The 20,604-nt window shown below is 38.7% G+C and overlaps 1 protein-coding gene across 1 annotated transcript in view; it reads right to left on the reverse strand.

Annotated features, from left to right (window-relative positions):
* Nucleotides 1–1,295: 1,295 nt before the first annotated feature.
* Nucleotides 1,296–20,604, reverse strand: part of LOC131235469 (magnesium transporter MRS2-F-like) — a 48,597-nt gene continuing 29,288 nt past the window's right edge. Inside the window, exons 5-6 of the mRNA XM_058232654.1 lie at nucleotides 16,370–16,505; nucleotides 1,296–1,783 (exon numbers count right to left, since the gene is read on the reverse strand). Coding sequence (XP_058088637.1) covers nucleotides 1,505–1,783; nucleotides 16,370–16,505 — 415 coding nt within the window. The 3' untranslated portion in view covers nucleotides 1,296–1,504. The remainder of the gene's footprint in view (nucleotides 1,784–16,369; nucleotides 16,506–20,604) is intronic.

Raw genomic sequence — 20,604 nt, forward strand, 5'->3', positions numbered from 1 at the left:
TAATTGAAAAGAACCCAAATATTGCAATAAGTAGGTTTTTATTTCCAACATCACTATAGTGGACAAAGATAAGATGGATAGGACTGTTTGATAGGAATGATTTTTGGGATATAAACCATCCATTGTAAGGCCTTGCACATGGGCAGACCCATTTCCACGTCAACCTGTATCCTATGGAGAGATGGGTACTAGGGGTGGTAATGGCCAAAGTGGCCCAGCCTTAAAGAAATAGGGCTTTGGCCACTAAACTTGGCTTGAGGGCAGAGCTAGGGCTTAATATCTAGGCACACTATTCAGGCTGGGCTCGGGGCTATTCATCGTTCGCCTTGGCTTAGACTAGCATGACTGGTGGGCCTAGATTTCAAGCCTCAACCGTCGGGCTAATTTTAATGGATCAAGCCCGAGCCCAGGCAGCCTAGACCTACTGGTGGCTTGCCCGACCAATGAGCCCGACCTAGCTTTGGCCTGGGCTTGGACTTACTAGCTTGACAATGTGCTGGGTTTGGGCCTCAACTCAGTTTAGTTAGGCTTGGGCTCCCATCATTTTAGGCCAAACTGACCTGGCCTAGCCCGACCACTTGATATTTATGGCTAGGCAACCCATCTATCTTGAATGTAGATCACTTGCTTCATTCTTTTAAAATCTCTATTTTCTGTGCATGCGTGACCCACGTAACTCACATGCAGATGCAGATTGAGAAAATTCAAGTGGACAATATTAACCTTTTGATTTGTGGCCTACAAGATAGACGGTTAAGAAGAGAGATACAGCAGTAGTCCACATTCAATTGAATAAGGTCCCAATATTTGCCTTAGAGATCAACTCTTGAGAGATTTTTGGAGCATGTTCCATCCCCAACAGAATTCAACAGACCAATAGTGTGGATTACAAAACCATGGGTCCCACTTGTCCAAATTTAAAACTCTAGTATACACCGTCGAAGATGCAGGCCACGTATCCTACAATTCGGCTCACACACAGATTTGCCAAGTACCGGGACCCACCATAGAGAGGTCATTACTGGAAAATCACACTGATTTTATGATCCTAGCCAATGATTTATTGACGTTTGTTGAATATAGAACATTGACAATTTCCATCTTAACCATCTGTTAGATGTTGCCCGATCAGCCATTTAGATAATCATATTAATGTAACTGTTTGTCGATGAACCCATCTGAACTGCAATTTGGATCACTAATTGCAGTTCTTGAATCTAAAATGTACATGGGAGACCCCTGGCAATTTGGATCGTTCATCCGGTGGGCATAAGGGAATGGCTCATACCTCATGATGCAAAAGGTCAACCCGCCGGAACAATCCCGACCATCTATTTTTTAACAATGCCTTGTTTGCTGAAGGTTAACAATGGATTTTAGTATATTTAACAAAGCATCAATGCTTTTTTCACACATCATCAAAGTCTCTTACTCCAATATCCAATCAGAGAACAAACAAACAAAGCAAGAAAGATTCACCTCTGGCCCACCAGGAGCATTTGCATCATCCCAACAATCCTCTTTTCTTTTCACATACAATGGCTATGATGTATAGAAAGACACAGCAGCCTGCAATCCCAAAGACCGTCTCGAGGAATTGTACTTGTGTAGTTTCAAACAGTTTGATATGGATGTTCATGCCAAATACATTAGTCACAAGAGTGCCCATGGATATTATCAAGTTGGCCGTACCAAACCTCACTCCCATCATCAGCAGTTGATTCTGTTTGTCATCCAACATGATGTTTATATAATCCTCGGTGTCGTGCACATACTCCCGCAGCTTCATTAAAAGAGAGAAGGAAATGTGAGTAGTCGTAATCACAGTTGTGCGATCAAATAAGAGATAAATAAATACACCATGTTGATGATTCATCGGGCCACATGTTCGTTCATCTGGACCATCCAATGTATAGTTCTTCTCATTGATAAGGCTTTGTCCAAAATGTACACCCATTAGAAGTCAATAAACTTCTGAATGTTGATTCAACAGTTTGTGGTACTTGGGTTTATGGTCCATTCAAGAGGCAGTCCATCCATTGGATGTTCCTGATTCAATATAGATTGTCCCTTTGAGGAATAATAACACAATCCACTGCACTGTGACAGTGCCCCATAATTACCGACAGGTTTTTTTTTTTTTTTGCATGTTTTCATTAATCCAGACCATTCAATCTATGTTTATCTCCTGAATGGGCCAACTCCAAACACGATATCAAGACAACAATCCTACTTATCATATACATGGAAATTTAATCATGGACAGTTAGAAAAACCAACACTATACCTATATTAAATGATACAAGGAATAGAACAGATGATGAAAAAGCCTTGTAGGATAGAATGCATGGCTTAGATGGTAGTTCTGGGATGGCATGCTGGAGTAGCATATTGAAGAGGAATTATAGATTCCTGATGCATAAAGAAGTTTACAGTGTTCTGATCTGCAAGTCTCTGCAAGTGGGGCCCAAGGTTTGACATTCCAAGTTATAGATCTGACAGGCCTCCCTGTGAATGTGGATTCCCCAAAAGTCACACAGATTGGAAGATGCCCCTTGATTAGGAGATTACAGATAGCTAAGATACAACGCAGAAACAATCAGGAGAAAAAGGGCCAAATACTAGTGGCTAGGATCTTCCAATATGGAATAATTTTGGGTATCCCCACCCATTGTGAGACCCATCAGGTAAATAGTCTAAAATCTGAACCACCAAATCATGGGCCCTACTTGTATGGGTATGTGTCCTGATGCATCAGCGCATGACAATTGACAAATTGACAGTATAAAAGATACAGCATCAGTTCAAGTTTATAATTCTATTCTATCATCAAGCATTCAACAGAAGGCACCTCGTGTAGTAGAAAAAAGTTTGATGATTATAGTGTGGAGAAAAGAAGAGGAGTGAGAGAGAAGAAGAAGAAATAGGAGAGTTTGGGGAAAATTGTTGTGTTAGGCTAACATGCCCTAACACACAATGTTTTATTAGAATAGAGCATATAGTACACCACATGAGAAGAGGAAAATGTGCACATGCACTTACATTAAAAAAGCCACTAACCACATACACTATACACTAACACTCTCTATACGTGTAGCAATTTTCCTATATTTGTTGGACTACATTCCATAGTTCAAAAGCTGGAAAACACGATATCCAGCCGGATCAGGTAGATTCGAAGACATGAATGAGTCTTTATTTGACTCGATTCGATAAAATTAATTAAGTGATGTTTAAGTTAATAACGAGTATTTAAAACAGGGGCAAGCATTTATATGAGCAAACCAAATAGATTCACAATGTTGCTTGTTGGTAGAGCATGGTTTGACACTCACCTGAGGTTGTGGGCTTGATTTCCATGCCTTTTGACTTTTTTCTATTATTAGAATGATAGTCTGGCTGCTGAGTGACTCGGCCAAGTCATGTTGAGTGGCATTGAGTCAGACAAGTTTTTGAGCCAACTCAACGAGTCTTACTGAGACTTGACTGAGTCAGGGTAGTCAAGAAGTTTCTGTTAAACTCGGCTCGAAATCTGGCCGAGTCGAGTTGACCCACGGAGTTTTAGAACTATGCTACATTCCCATTATTCAGTAAGTGAGACACTCCTTTGGTGTTGCTATTCCATCATTGGAGAAAGGTTTGGAGGCATGAGATTTTGGACCAATAATAAGCAGCCGTCCAAATTCTTTGATCATTCAAGATGTTACAGGAATGATATATTAACCATTTAATGCACAAATACTTAAGGTGTCATATGTTGCAGGACTGCTGGTGTTCTTGCCTGCACTTAGACTGTTAGCATCTCATCCTATGTTCTATTCACCAAAAAAACATGCTGGTTTTTAAGAGAACAAACCAACAGGACAAATTTGGATATATGTGGGTTGTATTAGCATCTGAAAGCTAGAAAGAAAAGTCCCACTCTTTGCAAAGTTCCACACCATTGCTTGGAAAATCATCAAGGAATGGTGAGGTGTAGGGTGGTTCTAATGGCATTGGTTGTGATGGAGAAGGTGTAGCAGAGAGGGGTGGCAGTGGTACTGGATCAGAGAGGGTGGCTGTGGTGCAGTAGGGGAGCAAAAAGAAATGGCCCATCTTTGTTTTTAATTTTCTTTTGTTTTCTAATAACAGGGGTATTTTTGGTCAATTAAGTGTTTGGATGATGTTAGCTTTCCTCTATCACCACATGCTACAAAAATTTTGTCATTATACTTTCAACAGTAGTATAGTATAAATTCCTTTATTTTCATGACTGTGCACATGCATATGGATACATGTAATTTCTTATGTGTAGAGGCATATGCATGCATGTAATTTCATATGTGTAGAGGCATATGCATGCATGTAATTTCTTATGCTTAGAGGCTATATACATACCTTGGTGATGATATCTGCACACAAAGATATTTGTTGCATGTGTATTTGCATACGCAAGTGTATGTAAACATGGATGCATTTGAAAACTTGTTCACACATAATTTATGTGTGCAGGTCCAAAACTGTCTAACACTCTAAACACAGCTTAGCTAGGATGCACACATGCATATTTATATATGGAGGGTCCATCTAAGCCAGATTAGCTATCAAAACTAGAATAAAGTGCAGAACATGGTTAGTCCTTCCCCCACCCCCCACTTTTGAAACGATGAACATGTTATTGAGAAAGGGGCCAAAGAATACAAAGAAACGAAAAACACAAATAAAATTACAACTCAAGCCACAAAAAAGGGAACTGATCTATGCTTAAAATATTAGAACCATTCGTCCATTCCATAACAAACAATTTCACCCTATTGAAAATTTCTGAAATGTGCCCCTTTCTGCACCGATTACAGAAAAACAATGATCCACTGTGATATTCTGCTCAACTGAAATATGAGCCAACTGAGGAAACACTTGACTCAGTTTCTGGTTTCCAACCCAAACATCTTCCCAAAATCTTAGCTTCTTGCCATTGCCTAAAGTAAAACCCACCCCCTCCCAAACCTTGTTTTTCAAAGACATCACCAACCTCCAAAGGAAAGAAGCCCTATACAACGAAGACGACTTTGTACATCTACCCCCACCCTTAACCCCATATTTTTTAGCCATCACTTCTCTATACAATCTCCCTTGCTCAGCCCCAAACCTCCAAAACCATTTACCTAATAATGCCGCATTCATAACCTCCATACTCCTTAAACCTACACAACCCCCAACCCCCCCCCCCCCCCCCCCCTGTCCAATGGCTTGCAGACTTCATCCCACCTCACAAGACGGAATTTATGACTTGCATCTGCCCCTTCCATAAAAAATCTCACCTTAATTTTTCTAACCTGGCAATAATTGTTTTGGACATTTGAAAGTAAGCATAAAATAAACTGGAAGATTAGACATAGCTGACTTGATTAAAGTTAATCTACCGCCCAACGAGAGATAACTACCCTTTCAAGATGACAATTTTCTTTCAAATCTCTCAATCACTCGATCCCATAGGTGTTTGGCCTGCTTCCCAATACATAAGGGAAGGCCAAGGTAAGAAGAAGGAAAAGAACCCCCCACAACCAAAAAGAGACACAAAGCCATCAACCTCTTATTTAGAAAGCCCCACCCCCAAAAGCTCACTATTTTTAATGTTGACTTTAAGACCAAAGGCTACCTCAAAACATGAAATGATCATCCGAAAGTTGTCCACTTTCCCCTCATCCACCTTACAAAGTTGAAAAAAAAAAAACCTTCGGAGAACCATTAACCAAAATTGAATATTTTTCCTATCTAACGCAAGTTTATATCCAAAACCTCAATTTCTCTCTACAAACCAGCCGGCCCAACATATAACTGAGAAAATCCCAATCTACATGATCATATGCCTCAATATCTAGCTTACAAATAACTCCTTTCTTACTTTTCCTATTGCAAGAGTCGATAAACTCACGAGCAATTAAAGTGTTGGCCACTATCTATCTTTCTTCCACAAAAGCCTCTTGAGATTTAGAAATCACTTCACTGAGAACTGCACAAAATCTGAAAGCCAATACTTTGGCCAAGATCTTATATGGACCACCCAATAAACTAATCCGTCTAAAGTCCCTTAGACTCTCCACACATTCCTTTTTTGGGAATTAGAGCAATAAATGTCGCTCCTAATTCTGATGCTAAACAATGTTTTTTGAAGAATTCATTCAAAAAGTTAATCAAATCCTTCTTAACAATATCCCAAAATACTTGGAAAGAAAAAGCAATAGGATAACCATACGGATCTGGAGGCTTATCTCTACCCAACTCTGAGACTGCCCTCTTGATTTCCTCCTCAAAGAAAGCCTTTCCAAGCCATTCCACTAACGAACTTGAAAAAGAGGTGAATGGAAGGTAATCAAGCTTAGGTCTTACCCATTCTTCCCTCTTAAGAAGTGCTTTATAGAAGTTAACAATTGTTGAACAAACTTTATCCTTACATTCAATTCTCTCCCCTTCCACCATTAAATTTTTTATTTTATTTGTTCTGGCTCATGCACTTGCAATGGCATGGAAAAACTTCATATTCCTATCTCCCTCTTTTAACCAACGAGTCCATGAATGCTCTCACTTTATTTCCTCCCCTCTCATCCCAACGTTATACTTTGGCCTATACAACTCCCTCCAAGCCCTCTCTTCTTCTGAAAGCTCCCCCTCTTCTTTGATATCAATAGCCTGAATGTTATGTAAAAATTTCAAAGTCTCTTCTTTGTGATGATACCAGACGTCTTTTCTCCAAACGTTAATGTTACCTTTTAAAAGCTTTAATTTCTGAAACAACGAGAAGCCTGCAAGACCTTCAATTGAAAAAGAAGACCATCACTCCTTGATTTTCTCAATAAAACCTTCCATCTCTAGCCAAGCAAGTTCAAATATGAATGGACGAGGGGCCCAATACTCTTCCACCCCAAGCAACCAAATAATACAAAGATTGAAAACTAAAACAGAAAATTACAACTCTACTTAATTATCCGAAAACTACTTGACAACTTTTAATGCATACACCCATTCCTTGATATGAGATTTCACCTTGTAGAAAACATCCAAAACATTCCTTTTGTTAATTTCTAAAGCAATGGTCGTTCCTTTCTAACCAGATGAACCAAATACCCGCTACTAGACTTATTCGCCAAACATCTTTCCCTACCTTTCCTTTTCCTCCACCATGCCATGCCATAAAGAACGATCAATAGAGCTTGGAATCACCTAATCTACAGCGAAAGATTTAAAGAAACAATCCCACAAACTTTTCGCAAATAAACAATGTAGGAAAAGATGGTCCACTGATTCCGCATCTTGATAACACATGACACAAACATTCAGAAGGATTAGCTTCCTTTTTTGAAGGTTGCTTCCTGCTAACCAAGCGAATGCCGCCACCTTTGGAAGAGCACCATATCGCCAAATGAAAGCCATCAGACTAGGTTCATCAAAGATACCGACTCCACTTAAGACCCTTATAGAAGGACTTCACTGAAATTTTTTCTAATTTTTCATATAACCATTTCAAGGAATCCTTTTTTGAGGGAGACAATTGCACCTTTGACAACAATTGAAGCAACCCAATTAACTCTTCTATCTCTTCATCCTCAAAATGTCAAAGGAAATATCAATCTACACAGCAGATTTACAGCTTTACAGATTTACAGATTTACAGCTTTACAGATTTACAGATTTACAGATTTACAGCTTTGCAGATTTACAGATTTACAGCAGATTTACAGCTAATATCTACAGCAGATTTACAGCTAATATCTACAGCTTTGACTGATATGACAGTTATACAGATTTATTCCTTCCTTAATTAGGATATATTAGCTGTACAGTATATTTAGATAGATGTATATATGGTAGGGGCTGAAGATCAGCTTGTATTTCTTCCCTAAATAGCTTGTAATCTACCTATATAATGGGCAATTGTCAATAAAGAAAGGCAGACTTTTTCAAAAGGACTCTAAACTGTCATGGTATCAGAGCTATAGCTCTAAATTTCCATTTGTCTCGTGCTCTCAAGTTTCTTAGTCTCGGTTATTCTTGTTCTAGTTCTGTTGACCTCATGTCTTCCGATAAGTCTGATGTTTCTTTGATTCGTTTCAATGGCAAGAACTACTCTGCTTGGGCGTTTCATTTCAGGATTTTCGTCAAAGGTAAGGAGTTGTGGGGACATGTTGATGGCAGTAACCTAGCTCCTGACAAAGACAAAGACAAAGACCGACACGCCAAGTTGGAAGTCAAGGACGCACAAGTTATGGCATGGATTTTGGGATCCGTTGAACCCAACATCATCTTGAACCTTCGATCTTCTCAGACTGCAGCTCAGATGTGGACATACCTGAAGAAGGTCTACAGTCAACAAAACACTGCTCGTCGTTTCCAGCTTGAACATGAATTGGCCACTCTCCAACAGGATAGTCTTTCTATCTCTGATTTTTACTCTAGATTCACTAATCTTTGGGCTGAATACACTGATATAGTTTATGCTGACTTACCATCCAAAGGTCTTAGTTCTGTTCAATCTGTCCATGAAACTACTCAGAGGGATCAATTTCTAATGAAACTAAGGTCTGAATTTGAAGGCACCACATCCAATCTTATGAACCGAGAATCTGTCCCCTCCTTGGATACATGCCTAAATGATCTTCTTCGCGAGGAACAGCGCCTTCTCACTCAAACCACCATGGAACAACGACGATCTACATCTGTTCCTGTAGCCTATGCAGCACAAGGCAGGCCACGAAGCAGGGATATGAGCACTGTTCAGTGCTTCTGTTGCAAGGGATTTGGTCATTATGCTGCAAATTCCCGAAAATTCTGCAACTATTGCAAAAAGGATGGCCATATCATCAAGGAATGCCCAACTCGACCCCCCAAGAAATCGGAGACAGCATATACTGTCTCAGTTGGCTCTTCTAGTGCGGGTAGTTTGGTGAATACAACACAAAGTGCTCCTGCTCTTGCTCCCGTTTCAGTCCAACCCGTGACCCCTGACATGATTCAACAAATGATTATTTCTGCATTTTCAGCTTTAGGACTCTCAGGTAAACCCTTCACTACATCATCTCCTTGGTACTTTGATTCCGGGGCTTCCCATCATATGACAAACAATGCTGCTTCTCTTACCAATGTAAACAAATATTTTGGAAATCTCAAAATTCATACTGCTGATGGCAATCATTTACCTATCACGGCCACTGGTGATGTTTCCTCCTCTCTCACTGATGTCTTCATATCTCCCGGTCTTACCACCAATCTTGTGTCTGTCGGTCAGTTAGTTGATAATGATTGTAAAGTAGAGTTTTCTAAATCTGGTTGTGTTGTGCAGGATCAACAGTCAGGGCGGATGATCGCGAGGGGGCCTAAAGTGGGACGTCTTTTTCCTCTTCAATTTCCTTTGTCTTCTTTTTCTTTGCCTTTTGTCGCTTGTAATTCTGCTCATGTTGATTACCGAGCGTGGCATAAACGTCTCGGACATCCAAACTCTAATGTACTTCATGCTTTATTGAAATCTGGTTTTCTTGGGAATAATGAAACACCATCTCTTAGTGTTGTTGAGTTTGATTGCAATTCTTGCAGACTTGGCAAAAGTAAAACTCTACCCTTTCCTTTTCACACACCGCATGTTGTCAAACCTTTCGATTTGATACATAGTGATGTGTGGGGTATGGCACCAGTCACTTCGCATGCTAATTACAAATACTTTGTCACTTTTATTGACGACTATAGTCGTTTCACATGGATTTATTTCCTTCATTCCAAAGACGAAGTATTTTCTGTTTTTAAGATTTTTCATGCATATATTCAGACACAATTTTCGGCCCATGTCAAAATCCTTCGTTCTGACAATGGGGGTGAGTATGTCTCATTTGTTTCAGGACTTCCTACAGAATCATGGCATCATCTCTCAACGGTCTTGCCCTTCGACACCTCAACAAAATGGAGTGGCTGAAAGGAAGAACCGTCACCTTCTTGATGTGGTTCGCACTCTTCTGTTAGAATCTTCCACGCCCTCTCAATTTTGGTGTGAAGCTCTTTCCACTGCTGTCCATCTCATTAACAGATTGCCTTCTCCTACATTGAACCATGACTCACCTTTCACCAGGTTATTTGGTCACCCTCCAACTTATTCTAACCTTCGTACCTTTGGTTGTGTCTGTTATGTTCATCTTCCTGCACATGAACGCACAAAACTTACGGCTCAGTCAATTAAATGTGCTTTTCTAGGATATTCAGTACAGCAGAAAGGTTTTCTTTGCTATGATCCAAATCTGTGTCGCATTCGAGTTTCTAGAAATGTGATTTTTTTCGAAAATCAATATTTCTTTTCTACCCATCAGGATCATGTTTCTCCTTCATTTTCTGTTTTGCCTATGTTTCCTAACTCTCTTGCAGATCCAGTCCCTTCTAAACCTCTCCTAGTGTATCGACGACGCTCCACCGCCACTTCCCACCAACCTTCAGCACCTCCTGAGCCCCCTCAAGATTCTTCCCCGACTGCTGCTCCTGTTTCAGCACCTGCACCTCCCTCTCTCCGACTCAGTACTCGGGTTCGTAGACCCCCAGATAGGTTTGGTTTCTCTTCTCCTTCATCCTTCACAGCCACTTTGTCGTCTATTTCTCTTCCTTCATCTTATAAACAGGCAATGGAGCATGAGTGTTGGCGAAAAGCAATTGAAACCGAACTTCTCGCACTTGAAGAAAACCAAACATGGGATGTTGTTCCATGTCCCTCCTCCGTGAAACCCCTTGGCAGTAAGTTCGTGTTTTCTATCAAGCTTAATTCCGATGGGTCCATAGATCGTTACAAAGCTCGGTTAGTGGCACTTGGCAACAAACAAGAATATGGTCTCGACTATGATGAGACCTTTGCACCGGTCGCCAAAATGACCACTGTCCGAACTATACTCGCTCTTGCTGCATCCAATCCTGGCCCTTACATCAAATGGATGTTAAGAACGCATTTCTCCACGGTGATCTCAAGGAAGACGTTTACTTGAAACTTCCCTCTGGTATGCCCACTTCCTCACCTACTGATGTTTGCAAACTGAAACGTTCTTTGTATGGTTTGAAGCGGGCCCCAAGAGTATGGTTTGAGAAGTTTCGATCCACTTTGCTTAGTTTTTCTTTCATTGAAAGTCAGTATGTCTGCTATCAATTTCTACAAAGGACATCCACGGTATCGTCGTCCTCCTTGTTTATGTGGACGATATCGTCATCACTGGCTTTGACTTGGAGGCAATCTCTGCAGTTCAGACTTTGTTGAATTCTACATTTCACATGAAAGATCTTGGCCAGCTCACCTATTTCTTGGGTTTAGAGGTGCATCATCAGCCGCACGGTCTCCTCTTGCATCAGCACAAGTATAGTCAAGATCTGGTTCAGCTAGCCGGTCTCACCAACGCTACTTCGGTTGACACCCCCATGGAACTTAATGTGAAATATCGACGTGACGAAGGGGAGCTTCTTGAGGATCCTACTACCTATCGGAAGTTGGTTGGTAGTCTTATCTATCTAACCATTACCCGACCAGACATCTCTTATGCTGTTCATACCGTCAGCAAATTCATGCAAGCACCGAGGCATCTCCATCTATTTGCAATCCGCCGCATAATTCGCTACATTCTTGGGACACCTACTCGTGGCTTATTCTTCCCTTCCGGTTCTTCACTTCAGCTACAAGCCTATAGTGACGCTGACTGGGCTGGCTGCCCAGACACCAGGAAATCTACTACCGGCTGGTGTATGTTTCTTGGTGATGCCCCTATCTCTTGGAAATGCAAGAAGCAGGACCACGTCTCCAAATCATCTACTGAGGCCGAGTACCGAGCCATGTCTGCAGCATGCTCCGAGATCATTTGGCTGCGTGGTCTCCTCACAGAGCTCAGTTTCATTCTCCTACTCCACTCCATGCTGACAACACTAGTGCCATCCAAATTGCCGCAAACCCAGTCTATCACGAACGCACCAAGCACATCGAGGTTGACTGTCACTCAATCAGGGAAGCCTATGATCATCAAGTCATCACTCTTCCACATATCTCCACAACTTTGCAGATCGCCGATATCTTCACAAAATCCATGCCACGTCAGCGCCATCATTTTCTCGTTAGGAAATTGATGCTTGTCGATTTACCAGCATCAATTTGAGGGGGGATGTCAAAGGAAATATCAATCTACACAGCAGATTTACAGCTTTACAGATTTACAGATTTACAGATTTACAGCTTTGCAGATTTACAGATTTACAGATTTACAGCTAATATCTACAGCAGATTTACAGCTAATAGCAGATTTACAGCTAATATCTACAGCTTTGACTGATATGATAGTTATACAGATTTATTCCTTCCTTAATTAGGATATATTAGCTGTACAGTATATTTAGATAGATGTATATATGGTAGGGGCTGAAGATCAGCTTGTATTTCTTCCCTAAATAGCTTGTAATCTACCTATATAATGGGCAATTGTCAATAAAGAAAGGCAGACTTTTTCAAAAGGACTCTAAACTGTCACAAAATTCCTTCTACATGGCAGAGCCCAAATGACTTGCTCCCGTTTGATGGAAAAGCACTTGTCAACACAAGCCACCCTCAAAAGCGTGGAAAATTTTCAATCAACTTCCGTTCCCCCACCCAAATGTCCTCCCAAAACCCAACAGATTTCCCATCCCCCAAATGCAATCGTACCCCTTTCCCATACTTTGCTTTTCATCGACACCACAACTCTCCAAAGATATGATGACCTATACAATGAGGACAACCTTGTCCACCTACCCCTTTCATCTACCCCATGTTTCCTTCATATCACTTCTCTCCAAAATGAACACTCATCCACTTCAAACCTCCAAACCCATTTCCCTAACAAGGCCAAATTCATGATCTCCAAACTCCTTAACCCTGCTCCCCCTTGGTCCCACCGCTTGTAAACATCCTCCCACTTCATAAGGTGAAATTTGTGATTGTCTTCCGCCCCCTTCCACGAGAAATCCCGCTTAACACCAACTTTGGACATTTAAATAACAACATATAATAAACTAGAAGGTTACACATTGCCACCTTAATTAGAGTTAACCTTCCACCCAAAGATAAGTATCCACGCCTCCATTAAGATAATTTACTTTCAAATCTCTCCACCACTATATCCCATAAATGTTTCGTGGGTTTTCCAATACATAAAGGAAGACCAAGGTACAAGGTAGGAAAAGATCCTTCCCTACATCCGAAAATTCTTGCAAAGGATTCCACTTCCTCCTTAGAGATACCCATCCCCAGCAGTTTGCTTTTGCTAATATTTACCTTCAAACCCAATACTGCTTCAAAGCATACAATGATTGATCAAAGATTACTTACTTTTAAAGCATCCACTTCACAAAATAATAATGTATCATTGGCAAACCGTAAGTGCGTAACTTGAATATCTGAATTATCCACCCTGAATCCATTAACCAAGTTAACCTTAGCTCCTCTTTCAATCATTCCACCGAGGGCCTCCATTATCAACATGAACAAATATGGGGATATAGGATCCCCCTGCCATGGCAATACAATGGCGATACTTAGCAATATATCGCCGAAACCTAGACTTTCTGATACTACTAGTATTATCGGTATTGTCGAACGGGAGATACGGATAATATCGAGGATATTAACTTAATATCGGGGATATTAACTTAATATCAGGGATATTATCCTAATATCGAGGATACTTTGAACAATGGGCACATGTGGTAGCATGTAAGCCATGCCACCTTCTTCCTTCTTGAACTCCGAAACACCTCTTCTAGGGTCTTTACCTTGTTACTGAACATTATATTATTTCTTTCTTTCCAAATCATTCATGATCCTCCTAGCTAAGATTTATCTCCAAAGAGCTTGCCCTCTTTCACCATGCCTTCACCAATTTCATGATCCCACAAACCCAGGATTAACTTAGGCATCAACCACCCCAGCCCATTAAAGGTAAAGGAAAGTCACCACCACACATCCATCATTAAAGTTTGGTGAATAAAAAGATGATCCTAATTTCCACCTCCTAAAGACAAAATACATCATTGGTATTCGTTAGAAATGTCACATATGGTCCATGGGCTTTAATACTCTTGTGGTGTACCATATTTTTATTAAGTTTTGTTTAGGGTTAACTTAACATAAGATGCTAAGAGAGAGATGTTAGGCTCTCTTTTCCTTCTCTTTCTTCTTCATACTATTCCTTTTCTTCTCTTATATCATGGATAAAATAATAATTATTACATGTTCCCTTCTAAGATGATTCACAATCAAAACCTTACCTTATCAACCAACCACCCAAAAGCAATCACCCTGGGGGTCCCTCTGATCATTTGACAAGAAAGAAGGATGGTTTAGCTTCTTTATCCTCCATCTTTAGTGGTAGAAGATTAGCTGATTGATCATCCTCTAATTCCATTAGGAAGGGAGGGTACTAACTTTCTCTATCTTTGTCTTTACCATCTAAAGTTCCTATTTTGTGCTTTCCATCTAATTTGTTGCCTATTAGTTCTCTCACAAAGAGGTTGGCTTGCATTGCCCCATTCTTTTCATCTTATTATGTTATTAAAGACATAAGAACCAGGAAGCATATTGGCAGTGGTCATGAAGACAACACTTGTTGAAGACTGAAATGGCTCGTCTACTTTTGTTCATGAGTTGTTTAATGTCAATGAGGATGAACATTTATAACAGTCTTTCGTGTTATTCCCTTTCGCTTTAATTCCTTTTTCCAAACAAATTTGTTAGAGATTTGAATTCTCAATATGAAACATGTTAGTTTTTTTAACACATTAATTTTTTTAATTAATTATTATTATTATTATTTTTTGTTTCTAACAAAATAGAGCTCTAGTTGTTTCTCTCTTATCCACTCTGATGTGTGGGACCTTCACTAAAATATCATCTCTTTTATTGATGATTGCTCACATTTTACTGGATATCTTATGAAAAGAGAGATGAGGTTCCATCCATTAGGAAAATGTTTGGTATAGACTTAATTTTGGGTAAAAATAAAGGTTGTTAGGTCTGAAAATGCTCATTAGCATCTACCTCGTGATCTACACATATACCGTCTAGAAAATAGTATAAAATCGCAAACTCATGTCTTTATACCCCTCGACAAAACGGGATGGCTAAGAGAAATAACCGTCATCTTTTAGAGGTTGTTAGGTATATCATCTCAGGTATGAATCTTTTTTAAAAAATTATCTCAAGTATGGAATCTCCTAAAATATATCGGGATGAAGCAGTACTCACTACTACATGTAGAAATAGGATGCCCACTCCAATTCTTGATGTCAATTTCCCATTGAAAGTTTTAAAACCTAAGTTGGTTTCATTTTCTCTTACTTCAAAGGTGTATGAATGTGTTTGTTTTGTGCATGTGCTTGGAGTAACTCAAAACAAGCTAGGTCCTCAAGTCACAAGCCAACTCTAAAAAGGTTATAAGTGTTATTGTTGTGACAATCAAGTTGCCATTCACATTGCTAATAGTCAATCTTCCATGGGAGGAAAAAGCATATTGAAGTAGATTGTCACTTAGTCCAATAGAAAACAACAGCATAATTGTTGATATGCCATTTGTTTTCCTTCTATTCCTTTCTTAGATGATTCATGGTAAGAACCTTACCTTACCAACCAACTACCAAAAGGCAATCACCCCGGGGTTCCCTTGTATGACCAAATTTATGACATCGGAGCTAAATTCCATTCATTCATTCCTTGTTGAAATGATGCATAAAAGGATACACCAAAAATATTCCCAATTCCCCATATCTCCACCTCCAATTGTCCTTACCAATTACCACTACTTACCAGCTGCACTCTTGCAATTAGCAAAGGACGAAAAGAGTCATCAATTCCATCATCTCAAAGATTTGTCTAGAACTTCAGGATCCACACCATCTAACATCTAAGATCGAGAAATCTAAGAATGAATAACACTGTCCGACCTTCACTTCTTTCAGTGGCAATACCCTTCATTTACAATTTTAAAAAATCAAAATAAAATGGTCTTACCCAACACCAAGTATCCTCCAAGAATCTAACCTGGGAGCCATCTCCAATGGTATACATGACACCATTGACGAACTAGTTCCCATCCTATACACCACTTTCCAAATCATGGAAGCCTACATTGAGATGTTGAAGCTATTTCATCATTAGGAACACTTCAAAACATTCACTTTTGTCTTTTTCTCTTCATTAAACTGAATGTTTGCAACTCAAATCACTTGTGCATCCAAGCAAGACATAAACATGAGTACTGAAGGATAAAAAATAATGGTAAGGAGATGCTTTGCTGAAAAATGAGCATTTGCATAGAATTAGTGAATAGGCCACAAATGAATAAAAGGAAGCATGCCGTACAGTTGATAGTTTGCTTAAGGTGCCCTCTATTTGTGTAAAGTAAGCTTCTAAAAGCATCTCTAGCTCCTCAATATTCGGCTTAAAACCATTCAAGCTTACAAAGCTGCTTTTGGCCTTGCTCTTAGAGTCTTCATCCCTGATGTGCAACCAAAATGATAAAACACATTAAGAAAGAATCAGACTAAGAGAAATATTGCAAAAAATCTCTTCAATCAAATGGTAAAAGCATTTTCATTTTCCATTGATACCAAATATTCCAACTCATATAACACACATATATGAACATTTTGCAGACCTTAAATGCAGCCATATCTATTGGTTTTATATAAGAATTAGCAATGCTTTTATATTTTTATGGCTATGTTGATCTCTGTGAAGATTCTAGATCCATGCCATCCATCTCATGATTTTATTTATCAGAGAAGACGACTTTTTGTAAGGTGTGTCAAATGATACCATCAATTAGACGGAACATAAGAAGGATAATTAGGATATTACTAAGTGCTAACAATGTCACTGCCTTATACTAGATAAAATGGTTAAATTAACAATGCAGAACAAGGTACAATAGTGAACTTGAGAGAAAAAGGATAAAAAAGTTGTTAGCAGTTGTATGTAATGTGTTGAGGACCTTTTTTTATTGGATTTCGATTTGTTACCGGATACCCAAGTGGCATTTCTATTCTTCAGCCCTATTGGCATCTTCAGGATCCCTTTCTTTGAGAACATTCATAAGTACAAGACTTCACGATGCAAATAGTTCATGAAATAAAGACTTACAAAATGATGACAAAAGAAATGTATCTAGTCATAGAAGAGCAGCTGGGTTTTGCTTTTTGGACCAATAACTTTTGATCCCCAAGAAAGCCAATCCAAATGCCCCAAAAACTTACCATGATTATAGATCACTACATATACTTCAATTATGGGGGAGACGGTGTTCGAAGTATCAGTATCACTACAAGTTTCACTGGCCGGGGATACCACAAATAACCGGAAATGGGGGGAAACAATGGGGAAAACAGTAGAATTTTTAGTGAAACTTCAGGAGATGTTAAAATACACATTTGCATATTTAGGAATCAAAAAATTGCAAATTGAATGTATACATAATAAGTTTCCATTTAATGGGGGGGCTAAAAAAGCCTATGTTGTCATAAGAAACCAATCCAACCATCCCATCTATCCATCCAACCATCCAACCTTCCATCCAAACATCCGTCGATATTTCAGACTATCACACACGATATTTGGCTGAGAAATCGTCGACAATTGGAAAGAAAACAAAAGATTGTGGTCTCAATATCACCCACGTTGCGATAAAGATAACATCGTGATATGATCGATATTCTTGTCGACAATTTGAACACTATACACAACCAGCCCATAAAAAAATTGAAATGGAAAATTTTTTAATAAATAGATTTTTTAAGATCGATACATTGACAATATTATCAAAATATCATTGATACACTGGCAATACAAGCAACACCTAGAATTTACACGGTTGAAAATATTGGTGATATCGATACATTAGCGATACAAGCGACACCTGGAATTTACACAATAAAAAATATTGGGGACACTTAGCGATACATCGCCGATACCTGGAATTTCTGAGACTACTAGTGTTATCAGTATTGCTACAAGTGTTATTGGTATCGCTAAGCTGGATATATGGATAATATTGGAGATATTTCGATAATATCGGGGATACTCCAAACAATGAGGGCGTAAGATTCATGTTATGAGTCATTGGGAAAGTCTCCTCGCAATTCAAAGGGAATCATGAATTTCCTTTCGTTTCTCCCATGAGGATTTCTTAACTCCAAGATTTCATTGATTAGGTCATACATTAAACAAATGATCCAATTGTTTTTAATTATGAGGAGTAAGTTTCATGTTATGCATCATTGGGAAAGTTTCCTTGCCATTCAAAAAGAGCTGTTGGTTTATGCTTTTGGGTCCTAATAACTTTTGTTCCCCAAAACAGCCAATCCAAAAGCCCCAAAGAAGTTACCAAGCTTATAGATTAGTGCACGATTTTCTATTAAGGGGGAGTAAGTTTCATGTTCTGCATCATTGCGAAAGTTTCCTCACCATTCAAAACGACTCTGAAGTTCCTTTGCTTTCCCCCCCACAAGGATTTCTAGACTCTAGGATTCCATTGATTCCATCATACATTAAACAAATGATCCAATTACTTTGATAGCTGAATAGGATTGTAAAATCTTAAGGATTGATATCGTAAAATAGCAGGATTTTTATCATCTTTTTCACAAAATATAGAAAAAATTGAATCATATTAATAATTTCATAAAAAAAGAAGAAGGATGTGATCAAATAATTATCATCATAACTATTAGATCTTGTAGAATATATTGCTACAGAACATTTGTGACATTCTTTCAATAAAAATAAAGCTAAATGTTGTCATTTCATTACTTCAAGTACTTACCTAAGCTTTAAATTAAAAAACTTGACTCAAAATTTGGGAGTAACATTATCAAGAAAATGAGATGATTAGAAGTCCAAAAAGATTTTCCAAAAAGCCTAAATTTGAAGGACTAAAAAAGAATTGCTTTTAAAAACTGCGCCAAATCATTAATTTAAAGTCTCATGCAGATATGCTATATAATTAACATATTTATTGACACCAACTCGATGACTTTAAAATAATGTTCCCCATGAAGCATAAAAGCCATCATTTTCACAAACAGAGTCATGCAAATTCCTAATGAGGTTCAAAAGGGAAAAAAATCTTTTAATAAGTTTCCATTATCATATGACGAATCAAATAAACCTTTGAGTTAAAAATCACATAATGAAAACCTTGAAAAACACACAACGAAAACTTTGGTTACGAGATGCATGTCAGAAATAAAGTATAGGTTTTTAACTTGGAGTCAAATCCTAACTGCCATTACTTCAATAGTTCCCATGACCACAACCATTCAAAAAAGTATTCCAAATAATTCATAGATCAAGTCGGTGTCTCAACTAGTCAAGAAGTAAGAAACTATAAGAAAGCTCCACAATTCAAGGCTGAAGAGGAGATCCATCATGTAGTGTCATATAAAGAGTAAAATAAAACAATTGACCCTTCTTAGAGGATTCTCAAAGCCTCCACCAATTTAAAAACATAGATTCAAAGCCAAACAAAATGTAAAAAATAAGAGTCAAGTTGATCGGAAATCATAGGATTTGAATTATAGAACTGTATGATTCATCTAAGAAGGGATTTCGAGTAGAATTCAAATAGTTTTTCCAAAGATTTGATCTAAATCATAAATTGTAAATCATAGAATTTTGACACCCATGGATCCACCACATTGTTGTTTGCATGGAAAAGATCTTTTATCAGTTACATAAACAAACCCTTGTGATTTTACTTACCATAGCACATCTTATCATGTGGGTTGCTTTTATATTGTAGGTAGAAAGACATTATCATACCTTTTCATGATGCATACTTATGCCATTGTTTCTCTTTGTATCCCTCAAAATTCATGTTGAAGACATGTATGTTACATTGCATAAAACTGTCAATGCATAATCATATGTGGATAGTTTATTTTGCACACCCGAATAGTTTTTATCTAAGGCTGTGTTTGTAGATTGTAGTCCTTTTTTTGTTCTTTGACCTGTTGGACGTATAGGGAAATAGTTTATGCAATTCGTGGTTATTGTTCTATTCAATCACATGGTTAATGATTATAATTGGTGCTAGAGATGCAGGAAGGGTATTTTGTCATCAGATCCTGCCTAGGTAGTTAGGCTCAAGTGCAGTGTTGGGGATGATTGTGTTGGCGTGTGAGTGACGTTTGATAAACATCCATTAATGGGCTTCCTATTATTCATTGAGGCCAACCACTTGAGGATGCCCTTTACACTTCTGATTGGATCAAGTTGTTTGTGTCTCAATGACAACTTGGGTGCCTGTACTTATCACCTAATAAGAAAGAACCCAAGAGTCCGAGTAATGGTCAGGTGGGCAGCCAACTATAGAACTTTTGCCAATCTGCCATTTAAAAATCAACCCCAAATTGCTAGGAGAAATACTGAGATGGTGATGTTCGATTGCATGAGAAGGAATGTTGCTGAGAGGTTTCCTTCCTAATGTTTAAATAAATTACTAAGGATCCAAATGCCCCCATAGAGTTCCAAAACGAAGGTTATTTTCATAATATGTAAAACCTAGATATATATATATATATAAAGGTCACACCCAAAGA

The sequence above is a fragment of the Magnolia sinica genome, chromosome 19 (assembly GCF_029962835.1).
Source record: "Magnolia sinica isolate HGM2019 chromosome 19, MsV1, whole genome shotgun sequence".
Classification (NCBI taxonomy): domain Eukaryota; kingdom Viridiplantae; phylum Streptophyta; class Magnoliopsida; order Magnoliales; family Magnoliaceae; genus Magnolia; species Magnolia sinica.